Consider the following 14,104-nt stretch of genomic DNA (forward strand, 5'->3'; position numbering starts at 1 on the left):
GGGCCCAATGGCAAATGGCTTGAAGCAATTCTCCAAGCTGTATCTAGTATGAAATGATATTTCTTTCTTGAAAAAATTCTTTTCATTTGCACAAACAAAAAAAAAAAAAAAAAAAACGACTACAAACACATTGATCCACCTCTTGTTCATGCAAAGACCATAACAAGCAAGCCTTGTACCAGAATTGGAATAAATTCCAAACTCCATCACACGGCAGAAACTTTTATAACCCCATGTTTGAGTACACAGCAAAAGGATAGAATATAATATGGTTGGAAGATGTAGAATGCATAATTAATTAAGAAAACATGATATGTTAATGGATAACCATTGTTATGTATATAATTGTGGGAAAGTTCTTGTAGTTATGAATATGAAACAGACTAATCAAGAAATTAGGGTTGATTTCAACATCAAAAGCAACTCTCCAATGCGAATGAATCAAACTGTTAAAAAGTTTTAATGAATACTTGGAAACCAAGGTCATATCTTTATTTATTTATTTCGCAGCTATGAATTTTTAGTTGACTTAGCTAAGCCCTTTTTTCGGTTTTACATCTTTAGCCCCCCAAGACCAGTTTGAAACTCCGACTTATACTCCAAGATCTACTTCATGTTGGCCCATTTTGGTCAATGAAATAACATCATTAGCCTGTTCACTCTCTGCCTAACGGCACGTCATTGAAAGAAAAACCTTCGGTGCTGCTGATTATGTTAAATCAAGGCATGAATAAATCCTACCTAGAACCAACCCCGTTTTCCCCCGTCATCTCTCTCGCTTTCCTATTTTTCTTGCTTTCCATTATAGTGTATCTTTTCTCGCAATTCAAGCTTTGTTCAAGTTTATATAATTCCGAAAACCCAGTTTCATAAATTTGATCAAACTCTGCCCTCATCCCACCCCCCAAGAAAAAACGCAAAAAAAAAAAAAAGGAAAAGTATTTTGAAAGAATGAGTTCCGTTTGTATTTCTAGTTGTTTGGCTGATGCTGGAGACCCCAGGATACCTGTCAGGGCAACCTATGTGAATCTTTACAAGTGGCCACAGTCGGATGCAGAGTTTGTGAGGTCGAGGAGCAGAGGCCCCATGCATGGCCAAGTCCAACCTGCTAGAGTTATTGACAGTATCTCCGGCAGGCAGATGTATCTGAGGAGCTATAGGTTTTCCAGGAAAGAAACTGTGGCTGAAAAGACTATGAAATGCTTTGGGAGAGTTAAAGAGAAGGTGGGGACTCATGGAAAGAGGTGGACCAGCCAAAAGAGACGTTTTAGAAGGAAGGGTTTGGTTTGGAGGAAAGTGAAGGTCGTGCTGTTTAGGTTTTTCAAAAGGTTGCTTTCTTGCTCTGCTAGTGTAGATATGGTGTATCAAAGGAACGTTTTCTTCTGAACTTTTTTTGGGTGATTATTTGATTTTGTTTTCTTCTGTAGTTGGAATTTCTGTTAAAAAACTTCCTGCACTAAAATTCTTTTTGCCCACCCACCTTCAAAAGAATGCCTTTTACACAAGTAGAGTATTTTACCAAGCTGTTAGTTGTAATCATGTGATAGTATATATTCATCCAAGCTATAGAGTATATGGTTTCTGATGGGAGATTAAGAATAGCTTGAGCTGGTTGGATAGGAGTATGGTTGCATTAATCATTAAGGTTTTTTTAACACGACAAAGAGGAAAAAAACCCTTGTCTTAGTCATTAAGACTTAAATTAAGCGACAAAGGTGGGGTTGAAGTTTGAGCGGAGATTGTAAATTCGAGTCAAAAACTCAAAACTGTTACTTGTCTGAAGTAAATGAGAGATTGAGTTCATCACTTCTCTGGGGGCCTGAGCCATAGCTTCAGTTTCCAAGCCCACAATCCTCCCCGAGCCTCTCGTCTAGGGAGGACTCTGTTTCCAACTACATGTTTTACGACAAACTCACTCGAGGGAAAGACCGTTTAACAAACACGACCATGAAGCAATTAAAATTCGTACAAACCATTGGGAGATCATGGAACTTGGAAGGAACTCATCACACTGAAGCTGGGAACTAAATACTTGAGCATTTACAATACTTTCTCTTAATTTCTTGCTTTATTTTAGGCACACAATTAATTAAACACGTTTAGGCAATTAACAGGGGCATAAATTAGATGGTCACTTTCTTGTTTCGACGTATGGCTCAAGTTTGACCACAAATGGACATAAGTTTCCACACTAAGCACTAATATGCCTGTATCTGCCAATAAGAACGAACAAAAACAGAAGGCATGGATCATTCAAAATGCTGAATAAGTCCAATTTGAAAAATGTAAGGAAAAAAAAAAACACAAAAACAACAAAATTCGAGGTCAATTGACTTACATATCCACCAAAATGCACTACAAACATAGACTATCTACAATAAAAGACTATTCAAAGAGCTCACTCCAGAGAACTTCACAAATCTGCATTATCTTGGTAGTGAAAACACCTCTAGCTATAATCAGCCAGCATCAAACCAAGTTCGTTTTTCAATCAAATATTTCATTTAATGCAGAAAAATATGTGTTCTACCGCCCAACACTTCAATATAATTCACAAAAGAAAATGTCTAGCATTGCAGAACAGAATAAACTTAACTTCTTGTTTCTAAAATTCAACCTGCCAAGAAAAGTTCATGCATATTTCTCAGTGCCATCTTACAAGAGTAGTGACAAAATCTTCCTTTTTTACCATTTACATCAGTATCCAAGAGGATTTCAGACAGTTCAAAAAACAGAGGAAGGGCTATCAACCATTAAAGTTTCAGACAGCCAACCAAGAAGAACATACCCAAAAAGCACAACCATAAAAAAGGAAAACAGCATGATATTATAAAGAATATCATCAGAAAGACCAATATGAATAGCATGTGATACACAAAATAATTCCATTGACAACCAAATGGAAAGCAAAAATTGGGCATTCCTAGACTCCAATTTGACTGATGGAAGCCAAATGGAAAGCAGTTAATGGAAAACGCAAATACCCATTTTAACCGCTAACCACGTTGGATGATCCTGATCATCCAGTCAATCCCACATAAATTCTCCCGCCCTCTATCCACAGTCCATTTTATAAAATTGAATAAAGCTAGATCAAATTTCACAAAAGCTGCTTGTGATTTTCTAACAGAAAAGTTGCACATGATTTACTAGTAGAGACTCAAAGGTCATTTGTTTTATAACAACGTAATAAAGGTCATTCATCTCAACTCCACTGCCTAATTAGGAATCATAGGAAAAATTAAACAGACTATAGTGCAAAATTCATTATGAGTTTCATAACGTAAGAATTTCATTAAGCAGAAATACAGTAACTAATGGAAACATATTCAAGTTCTTGTAACAAGTTAAACAAAATGAAAACAGTAAAGAGAAATGCAGCAGCAGTTCCAGACCTGATGCAGCAATTTGTATCCGTAAAATTCACTAAAAATAAACCTGCAAACTACTCACAATTTGCATTAAAAGTAAAATCCAAAGTACCCTTTATATCAATTCTCTTTTAAAGAGCTCCCATTTTCTCAAAGCTCGAATTCTTCATCTCTAAGAGCGAGCTCAGCAGCCTCTTCATCTTCCTCATCAAGAATAAAGTACTCATTTTTCTCCACGGGCCTAAACATATAAAAGATCACCAAATAAAAAGCCAAACTCGCGGTCTCCTCAGCTGCATTGCTAACCCACTGATACTTGTACGCTGCGATCGTCCTCAAAGCAAACACCACAATTCTTGTAAAATACAAATAACCAATCACCACAATATAAAACTGTCTAAACAGAGTCAGCTTGGCCAAATTCCTCGCTGCCTTCCCATCAGTTTTGGAAGTTTCTCTCAATGAACGAATCGACCAAACAATTGGGAAAATAATCGCGCAACAGCAGATGATATCAACCAGCAAGAACACCTGATTCCACGTCACCCAATCTTTGATAAACGGCCCGGTTTCTCCGATTACAACCGAAGCAATATTAGCTAAAACTTGAAGCGGAATCACGATCATCAAAACTTTCTTTTCCCTTTCTTGTAAAAAGGGTTTTAAAAACGACCAACCGGTACCAATCAAAACGATGACGGTGAAAAGCAAAACGACACGAATAAATTGAAAAATGTAGAACAAAACATCCCAACCGTGAGGAGTTCCGGTAACTTTAACAAAATGTTTGTCTTCGGCGGCGCAGATCAGGTTCAAAGCTTTGAATAAAAGCAATCCGGCCATTAATAAATGGATCCGGTGCACGGATCGTTTGTTAGTATAACAAACATAGATCCAATAGGCTACGTAGCCTAAGTAGAGGATTGAGAAGAAGGTGTAAAGAGAAGGGAGCTGGGTTAGACCGGCGGAGAGGTAATCTTTGGAGCCATCGCGGTCAAGGTTGTAGATTTCGGTTCGGACTTTCATGGAAACGCGCGTCCCGGGAGCGCAGTTGGAAAAAAAGAGAGAGTATTCATTGGGGGAAGAAACGGGGTAAGAGCGGTTGAAAAGGGAGAGGGGAGGTGGGGAGAGGTCGCTGAAAGTGAACAGGTGTTGGATGTAGTGAGAATCGAGAACGCAAAAGTGAGGGTTCTGTTGGATCTCGAGGAGGACTTGGAGGAGAGATTCTTCGGATAAGAGGAAGAAACCGAGGCGGGTAGCATCGGGGTTGGGGGCGTTGAGGGATGCAGAGACCGAGACCGAGGAAACGGCTATGGCCACGTGGCCGGTGTGAGTGAAGCCGAATTTTTCGAAGAGGATCATGGGGCGCGAGTCGGAGTTGATAGTTAGGGTTTTGATCTCCGCGGTGGTGGAGGAGAGGATGGAGAGGAAGAAGAAGAGGATTAAGGGTATTTTTGACATTTTCTGAGAACTAACTGCGGCGGTTGGGACGGTCGGCATGGTGGTTACGGTGGTCCGGAAGGGAAATAGGGCGAGTGGTTGAATTTAAAATGGGACGGGCATCGGCTTTCCGGATCTGGCTGTAGTTGTGATGTTTTTATCATAAATTCAGATCTTGGATTTCAACTTTTCAAGGCAATGTAAATACGACGTCGGTTCTTACTCACAAAAAATGGGCCTCAATGTTTGATTAGAACAGCAGGTGAGTTTGGGTCAGTCCAATAATGGGCTCAGATTTATGAGTTGGCAAAAACTGGTCCAACCCACATTCGTTTTAGTCTAACATTTGGACTGGCACAAACTCTAATATTTGATAAAATGGGTTGGGTGTTGACCACAAGAGAAGTGTTGTTACATGGGCCTACATTTGGACTGAGTAACTTAACCCGATATTTTTTCAAAATATTAGCCATAGATCTATGGACACGTGTACACAATACGCGACTTAAAATTAGGGGTACACGATTCTATAAATTAGGCTTCATGGTCCCATTAGTCCTATAACCATCAAGCGGTCATCTCATCTAAAGATGACGCGTGGATGTGCAAATCTATCGGTTTAACGGTCGTTTTTCCTTTCCCTCCCTCTTCTGTTTTCTGGTTTTTTCTTGTTTTCCAAGAAAGTTTTCTTCTGTCGGAAACCCTAAAAATCATTCAAAAATTCTATTTTTTTTAACTAAAGTCCGTTTAGATTTCTCATGGTTTTTCATAGGTCGTGGTAACATCAGAATCAGAACTGAAAACCCAACAACAAAACCCTAAACCTTTTTATCAAAAGGGAAAAATTATAATTTAGGGTGATTCCAAAAATAAAGGTGTGTTGTCTTCTTCTTGTAGTCCCAATTCTTCCAACAATAAGGGATCTTCTGATTTATCAATTGAGGGTGAACCAGTTGAAAAGAAAGTGTTGGGTGCTGATTATATGGGCTCTAACAATGCGTCTGTTGATTCTGTTGGTAATCACCCAGAACAGAAGGATGAACAGTTTGATACATCAGCAGCAACTGAAGGGATAAATAGCAGTCAGAAAAGTCCTGCACCTGAGGATAAGAGTAGCTAAAATGAGAGTGTGGAAACTGAAACACTTCCGGTTAGAACTCATGCTAGCCTGAGTAAGAACTAGGGACTTTTGCCTTCTTTAATTGCTCTACTCTGCTATTCTTGCTCTGATTCTCCTCAAAAACTTTCTCTTGCTCACTTTATATTTCCAGAATTTGAGATCTCTCTCTGTGGAAGGAGGAATATAAAAATAATGCAATGTTAATTATTAAGAATGCAAACCTAATTTTCCGATTTGGAGAGAGGTATTTTCCAAGGGAAAAAGCTGCTCCTATTGTTCCAGAATGGCTGCATTTTGTTTAGAGTTAGCTGTTGAGCGCCAAGATGCAATCCCTGTTGAACAGGATGAGTCATCAAACCCAAAGGTTGATGATTCTATAGACTATAGTCACTTCCACATCCTCTGTCCGTAGATGGAGGCTCTGACCTATTCCCTTTAGAAGGCTCAAAATGCTTTGAGCACACCAGCAGCAATTCATGTAGTGAGGAAGTATTTGTTGATACTGAATCCGGTCTACCAAATTCACAAGCAGATTCAACTCCACCATCCAGTGGAAGGATTGAATCTCCCTGCAAGCAATTGAGCAGATAGCTTCCTGGAATCTGAAAGTTGGGTGATCAACGGTATCCCATGGAAAGTGCAATTGCTGGATATTAAGTGATATGGAAAAGTGCCCTGTAGAGAACAGATTATTATGAAATTCTTCAGGTTTTTAACCTTTCTTCCGCACTCATTAATTATGGATGGCAGGGAAGCTTTTTCCATATTTAGGCATATTATTGCTTTAAATTCATAAAAAAAAAAAAAAAAAAAAAAAACCACAGATGATTTTTTTTTTTCAATTAAAATTTAGAATAAGAAACACATTATTTTTTAGTTAATGGATATCAATAGCAAATTTTTTGTATTTCCTGAAATTTAGAAAAAAAATGTTGGTCTTTAAACAGAAAGTAAGAAAGCGAAACAAGAGGCAAGGGACTCGAACAATCCATTTATTTTTTATATTTTTTAGTTTTTTTTTCTTCGTTTCGTCGCTTTTCCAAACATGAAGAAGTGACATTTTCCACGACAACAATCAAACGCCATCTTTTGTGCTTCGTCGTCTTTCCTCGTTTGTTTTTGTTGAAATTCGTCAGTCTTTGAGTTAGGAAGAAAATGTCATGGATAAGAACGGCTGTCAACAGAGCCGTGGAAGCAGGCGGAAACAACAACCTGACACGCACCGTATGGAGCTACGCCGATTCCGTTGTGCAACATGCTGGATCCGCCGTCGTTGGAAGTGCCAAGATGCTCCAGGACCGCATTGTAATTAATATTTTTTCCTTTTCAATGCTAACGGTATTTCTATTCTTTCAGCGACATTTTTATTTTTATTTTGATTATTTTGCGATAATCAGGCAGCTAGGAATATGCAGAACTTACGGATAACGGTGAAGAGACTTGAAGAAGTTTCGGTATCATGTAGAGGAATTGAAAGGGTTCAGCTTTTAAGAAGATGGCTCGTCGCCCTTAAAGAAATCGACAGATTATTAAATGATCAAAACAATAATAAAGAAATTAATGATGATAAAAACAACGATAAAGATAATAGCAGCGACACAATCAATAATAATGATAATGACAAAAACGTTGATGATCAGTTTTCTTTCGAGGAGATTAAGGATTCTCCAAAAAAGCCAACTTTGGTCGGTAATCCTTTTGTTGATGTTGTTTTTTTTTTTTTTTTTCAATTTTATATTGTCTTCAAAAAAAAATTTTTTTTCTCTTTTTGTTTTGCAAATGTTTGTAATTATGATCACAGGTTTATTACTTCGATCCTGAAATCGGTGAACCAATGAATTTTCGTGAGGTTTTTCTTTACAGTCAAGCTCTTGAAGGCATGGCATTGTCAATGGTAAGTCTATCCTTCATGATTAGTGCCAATGTTTCCCTTTGTTTGTATTGGAAATATCATGTCATTATTTTTTAAGTTAATGGAAAAGCACTGTGATCATTAGCCATTAATACTTGGTAATCATAAAAATTTTGGTTAAGGTTGTGCTTGAATTCATAAATCATAATTTAAAAAGTATTGAAAGAACTATGATCATTGGGATGGAGGTTTTAATAAAGGAAATCTCCTCTCTCCTTCCACTCTGTGTTGGACTAACTACGACTTCGGGGAGCTTGTTATTAAGGAAATCTTCTTAAACTAAAGAGTTTGAGAAAGTATATCGTGGGAAGCTGACCAAAATTTGCTTATTTTGATGTCATAGTTTGGTGTACTTTTGTTGATCATTGGCTTGTAATGCTCATGGGAGAGCAATATTAGATGCTCCCACAAGCCGTACATAATTGATTCTTGCTAAAATTAAGGGTCATCATCTGTTATCCATATCATTAGGTTAGGCCATCTCTAGGTGGAATACATAATATATATATCCTGCATATTGACCTGGACTAATAGACTGTTAACACTGATTCATATAGCAGTCAGGGGATATCATAATCGTTTAAGAATCAACCACAAAAACAAGTTTCACACTTGTTTGGCGGTTTTGGCACTCCTATTAGAAGGCTGTAGCATTATGAATATTGAAATTTTCCCTGCATTATCGTGTAACTTTGCTGCCTTGCATATTTGGGCTTTGTATTTGCTGATCGATTGAGTTTAACCGCAGGGTAACTCTTTTGTATGACTCAGATTATTGAAGCACCAAATGACGAAGAGGTTTCACTATTTATGGAAATATTTCGGTGATTTTTCTCACTCTTTTAGTTACTTTTGATTGTCTGATTTACCATGGTGGCCTAAATTAACTGCTTAAAGTTATTTTTGGGTCAGTTATAAGGAGAGGAGAGAATTTGTTTGGAAGAAACATATGCTTTTGGCTTCTTATTATAGCCGAATTCCAAGTAAACTTCTTCTTGGTTTGGTCATATACAGGATCTGTCTTGCAGGGGGGAAGGAAGTTCATGAGGCAGTAATGAGCAGCATAAAGAATTTAGCAATGGCATTTTCAAACTACCAGGAGGAAGTATTGGTAAGTACATTGTACTATCATTAACAAACGATTAGAGTTAATCTAACATATCTGTTCATTTTACCTTAATCTAACATAAATATGTCCTCTTCGTCATTCTTTCCCTCTTATTTCTTGCAGGTAAAACGAGAAGAGTTACTCCAATATGCTCAAGCTGCAATTTCAGGGATCAAAATAAATGCTGATCTTGCAAGGTGGTTACTTAATTATAATATCTTTTCTATTGCGGCATATTTGTGGGCATTAACAAGTCACAACTTTCAAACTTCTACACTTTATGTACATTTGCAATTATTATTTCAAACCAACTAATCGATTGTGTTTCTTTTTGTTCATGTTTTGTTTCCTTATGTGCAGTACCTAAAGTGGTGTTTTTAATGTTTCTGCCTCCAAATATTTTCCCCTAATAACATCCTTGATCTTTATTACATAGACTTGTTATCTAGAGCTATGGTATTTGTAATTGATATCAGTACATATGTATCTTGAATCTTAAGGGGATTGATTCTTAGCTTCTTGTTATAAAGCTCGTGGAAATCTAGATGTGACCGAATTTCCTTGCGATATAAGTTTTCAAAGAAAATGCTGCTAGATTTAGGAAGTCTTTGCCACATTTGAACACCAATCTTCTATTAGCATCACTTTTGATTGTGCAATATGGATTTACTAGCATTTCTTCACATGTTCAAGTAATTATAAACACCTGTAGACATGTTTGGTTTGTCATAAAATAGTAGGACTGAATTGTAATCTTTTTTCTCCACTTTTTTCTGTGTCTGCTATCAGAATAGATGCTGAAACATGCAGTCTAGAGGAAAAACTTGGAGAAATGAAGGCACTCCAGAAATCTTCAAGTGAAGGTCATGAAGAATTATCTGAAAAACAAACTGCTGCGATGACAGAGGTGAAAGCTAATAAATTATTCGTGCATACCAGTGCGCAATTTCTGATTTGGAATATTGTTTAACTAAACTGACCAAACAACTGAAAAACTGAATTAACCAGCATGTTTGTACCAAATTGAGTTGGTCAATTCAGTTTTTGGGGCTTAAAAGGAAGTTTGCTTTACCATAAATAAGTATTGCTACTGTATCCTCTTGCAGTAAGATCCTAATATTTATTTGCACGGTAGAGAGAAGCGAGGCTAATTCTAGTTTTTCACTTTATGAACGATCTCCATCTTATTTTATTTTTTTTCATTTCGTAAGTATCATTTTTGTATATTTCACTGGTCCACAAGTGTATCAGATAGCAAATAAATCAAATAGTGCTCGGTATCTTGTGATTTAATAAAACTAAAAGTTTTGATCTTCCCTGTAGGCTCTTAAAGAAGCTCTTGAACTAGTAAGGCTATATTCCAGATTGGAGGAAATCTTATTAAAGAAAAAATCTTTAAGCAATGGGGATTCTCCACAAGTTCATGCTGAAAAGGTACCTCTCTTCCCCCTCGGGTATTTGGTAGATTGCCAAGTGTTAAACAAGATTTGAGGCTAACAACCAGCAGTTATCTTTTAAGAACGGATAAGACTGTAAGGTGTTTTTAGTAAGAGCTTCATTCCATCCTATTATAAAGCAAGTGCATGTTATCTTACCCTGCTGTATTTTGTTCTGTTAATTCACCTGCTCTACTCTGTTACCATAATGAAAATGTCTTTTTTACCATCACATCTTGGAAAGATCTGTTTGAAAAACCAAATCCATTCAATGATTAATTATAGGTTAGTTATTGAAAAAAAGATAAGAAAACGAGTAGATGTCATTTGACTGTGATAGTCCTTTTTATATTTTATCAAGAAAGTGTTTCTTTTTATTTTATTATTAATTAAATTTTTTATAGTTTATGCTAGCAGCAATGGTTTTCATGGCCTTCTGCTCACTGTAACCACTAATTATGCTATTATAATATGGTCCATTTTTGTTGCAGGTCAACAAATTAAAAGTTTTATCAGAATCTCTCATTAACTCAACATCCAAGGCTGAAAAGCGCATTTTAGACCACAGGTTTTAAATAGATCATTACTCACCAATTTTCCTTTCGGGGCTTACATAATTGGATCATATTGATTTTAGCTTAGTTAAAAGTTATTGGAGTGAAATGAAATATACCTAATATGAATCAGGGAAATTTGCTAGTGTTAACCAGATGTACTGGTTAGATGGTTATTATTATTCAACAGCAAATGTAACATTCCTATATATGTCAGATAAGGCAAAAACTTTTAATACATTGTGTTTGAATGGCTTCTTACAGTTTCCATTTTAATTTCCATTGAATTTTCTGTTGTTCATTTCTGCATTTTATAGGTACAAAGGGCCTTTTTATTTTTCTTTTCCCCTTGTGTTTCAATCAGGTTTCAGAAAGAAGAAGCGCTCAGCTTTCGTGTTGCTAAAGCCAACGAAGTCAGCCAACATGAGAAGGTACTAGTCCTCAAGGGAAGTTCTGACCTTTTCTTATCAGAATATCAAATGAAGAACTTCACATAACCATTCACGTTGGTTGCTCTGCCTTGCTTCCATTATCTTTGTCAACTGTTTTGTCATCATAACATAAGGGAATGAGGACTCGATAGGGAACTTAAGTTTCCAATTTATTATCTGTAGATCAAGTAATAATTTTCAACTGATTTCTGATGGCACATTTGCACGTTGAAGTAAATTTTCCCTTTTACTTTTTCTACAAGGAAAATCAAAGATAATTGATATGGAATTTCCCAGGAACTGGAAGCAGGGATTCGAGAGCTTGAGAAGCAAAAAGATGAACTTGAAGCTGAACTTAAAAAGGTTTTTCTTTAATACTCTCTCACTACTCTCTCTTCTTCTTCTTGAGCAACTTTTCTGAATGGAATATCATCTATCATTAGTTAAGTTTAAGTTCTACCCTTACTTTTATTTCTTCTTTTGTGTATATACATGCGTGATCATGTGTGTCAAAGATGAATTGCCAGTTCTATTACACCAATACCTTAATGATACATCAGTCCTGGGGGTTTTCTCCATATGATCTAGAGTGGGATTACAATTATGGCTGTGACTCTGGTTCAGGTCAATGCATCACTTATTTCTGCTCGGGCACGCCTTCGCAATGCCAGGGAAGAGCGAGAGCATTTTGATGATGCCAGTAACCAGATTCTATTACAACTGAAATCAAAGGTATAATTGCTTTAACTCTCACCATGGTACTAATCAGATTATATGCTTTTATAACTATCCCTCTGTTCATATTCAGAATTTGCAAGTCCAATTTGGCAACTAATTTGGATCCTTTTTTATTTATTTATACATTTCTTCTTTCCGTTTCTTCTGGTTATAGGAAGAGGAAATTTCAAAATCGATTGCTTCATGTAGAGTAGAAGCAGATGTAGTTAATGTGTGGATTAATTTTCTGGAAGATACATGGTTTCTTCAAACTACCTACAATGAGCAAAAGGAGAAGCAGGTCAAGTATGTACATCCCCTTTCATCTAACCAGTATGAATTGATGCTATCACTTCTTTTGACCATTTATCCATTTTAAAACAAGAAATGGTTGCAATATCACATTGTTATCTAAGTTATGCTTTATTTATATATGCGAGTTATTATTTTAACTCTAAAGTGTTAAATGATTACTTTTTTTTCATTTAAATTTGCTAGTGGTGAACTAGAGAGATATGGAGAATATTTTGTGAATGTAGTCATTCGGCTTCTATCTGCGTACAAGGTATTGCTTTACCTACAATCTTATCCAGATAGCTCCTCAAACTTAATGATATCCAGCACTTGCCATTCATTACTTGGTGTCTGGTGCAAAACATGTATTCCTTAATTTCACTGACACATCTATTTCTTTCCTATATTAAGGAGCAACTCAGGCCTTCCATCTCACGAATTAAGCACCTGGTGGAGAACTTGGGCTCAAATGAAAGGTATAATGCTTTGTTTCTTTGAAATTTTAGTGCATAATTAAGTCAAGCTTCATAATTCTTTTACTAAACCAGGTCTGGGGAAACAGCCAAGGATGAATCTCAAAAAGGTCTTAACCAAAGAAAAAATGTTGAAGAAGAATATCTGAACCTTGAATCCAAGGTATGTATCAATTTTAGTACATCCAGGATATAGCCTTAACATTGTTTGTTTTCAATTAATTTATAGTCACAAGCTACTTTTGTTACGTTCTATGTTTTTACAGTAAGCCTTTTTGTAGCACATCCATTGTGCTTGGGGACATTGCTCTGTCCTTCTAATAGCATTATATTTATGAATTTATAGGTTTTTCCATTTTTAAAAATTCTACTATTTATATTTTTTTTATCTGCAATTTGCAGTATGCATAATATCACTTTAATCATGTTAAGAGATGAAATTGTTCCTTCTTTTTTCAGTTTTTAACTTCCATAAGTGTAGTGGATTCAATGAAAACACAGTTTCAGTCTCCAAATGAAGGCATTTACAGGTATACAATTCTATCTTGTTTTCTTTCCCTTTATTAATGCGGAACTACATTAACATTGCCGTTAACGAGGGCATGGCCTTGACCCAGGAAAAACGATGAAAGGGTCAAAGAGCTTTTTGAGGATCTTCAAAGTATAAAGGAAGAATTTGAATCCATTGAGAGACCAACTTTGGAAGTTGAAACTCCAATGCTAAAATCACGGTCACCACCCCGCACAAAGTCACAGAAAAGTTCATGGTCGCGACTAAAGTCTTCCTCAAATAAGACATTACTGAAGAAACTGAAAATTGAGTTGGAAAATGATGATGAAGAAAGTTCAGATTATGAGACAGAGGAGATTGTAGAGTGGGAGTATGATGCGTTTGAAAAGATCTAAAACCCAGCAGCCGACCAACCCAACCAAATATTGCCTAATTTATCTGGTTTGTGGTGTCATGATATGCCTCTGATTGTTCCAGTGGTTTGAAGAATTGTGTAAGATGTCTTGTTACTTCGGCAACAGCTGCAATTAGAGAAACTGATAGTTCATTGTATTTGTATGTCAAATATTGTGGTGTAGATTCTCCATTTTTTGTACTGAAATGTATAGATTATAGATGACTCTGAACAAATTTAACTTATGTATTCTTTAAATCAAGCTGTTCTCCATGTTCTTCAGGGCTCAGGCTCCATGGTTCTAGTAATTCCATTCATCAGGAAATTTTGTTCTGTTTGATCA

At 36.4% G+C, this 14,104-nt stretch overlaps 3 protein-coding genes across 4 annotated transcripts; 2 read left to right on the plus strand and 1 right to left on the minus strand.

Annotated features, from left to right (window-relative positions):
• The first annotated feature begins 951 nt into the window (after positions 1-951).
• On the plus strand, positions 952-3,559 carry LOC111294967 (uncharacterized). The gene has a single exon (XM_022888273.2). It carries the CDS (start codon positions 952-954, stop codon positions 1,384-1,386), a length of 435 nt encoding a protein of 144 aa, XP_022744008.2. The 3' UTR covers positions 1,387-3,559.
• Positions 3,268-4,871, minus strand: LOC111294966 (protein CANDIDATE G PROTEIN-COUPLED RECEPTOR 7-like). The gene has a single exon (XM_022888272.2). It carries the CDS (start codon positions 4,869-4,871, stop codon positions 3,522-3,524), a length of 1,350 nt encoding a protein of 449 aa, XP_022744007.1. The 3' UTR covers positions 3,268-3,521.
• A 506-nt stretch (positions 4,872-5,377) lies between these two features.
• Positions 5,378-14,043, plus strand: LOC111295431 (uncharacterized). 2 transcript variants are annotated; one of them, XM_089744091.1, is made up of 20 exons: positions 5,378-5,983; positions 6,083-6,639; positions 7,080-7,236; positions 7,329-7,616; positions 7,733-7,825; positions 8,615-8,667; positions 8,858-8,954; positions 9,075-9,148; positions 9,741-9,858; positions 10,275-10,385; positions 10,879-10,955; positions 11,306-11,372; positions 11,670-11,735; positions 11,997-12,104; positions 12,265-12,395; positions 12,588-12,654; positions 12,795-12,859; positions 12,932-13,019; positions 13,316-13,386; positions 13,474-14,043. In XM_089744091.1, exons 2-20 carry the CDS (start codon positions 6,626-6,628, stop codon positions 13,760-13,762), a joined length of 2,034 nt encoding a protein of 677 aa, XP_089600217.1. In that variant the 5' UTR covers positions 5,378-5,983; positions 6,083-6,625; the 3' UTR covers positions 13,763-14,043. The 2 variants fall into 2 exon arrangements, with proteins under 2 accessions (XP_089600217.1, XP_089600216.1); XM_089744090.1 differs by having other exon boundaries at positions 5,378-6,639.
• Positions 14,044-14,104: the final 61 nt, after the last annotated feature.

This window comes from Durio zibethinus, chromosome 14, assembly GCF_047325235.1.
Source record: "Durio zibethinus cultivar Kanyao isolate XHJ-2024 chromosome 14, ASM4732523v1, whole genome shotgun sequence".
Lineage (NCBI taxonomy): Eukaryota > Viridiplantae > Streptophyta > Magnoliopsida > Malvales > Malvaceae > Durio > Durio zibethinus.

Bases quoted from the DNA above. Each gene is read 5' to 3' on its own strand.
- LOC111294967 (XM_022888273.2), top strand. From the start codon at position 952: ATGAGTTCCGTTTGTATTTCTAGTTGTTTGGCTGATGCTGGAGACCCC.
- LOC111294966 (XM_022888272.2), bottom strand. From the start codon at position 4,871: ATGCCGACCGTCCCAACCGCCGCAGTTAGTTCTCAGAAAATGTCAAAA.
- LOC111295431 (XM_089744090.1), top strand. The intron at 7,237-7,328 runs GTAATTAATATT...TGCGATAATCAG, and splicing joins AGATGCTCCAGGACCGCATT to GCAGCTAGGAATATGCAGAA. The intron at 7,617-7,732 runs GTCGGTAATCCT...TTATGATCACAG, and splicing joins CTCCAAAAAAGCCAACTTTG to GTTTATTACTTCGATCCTGA.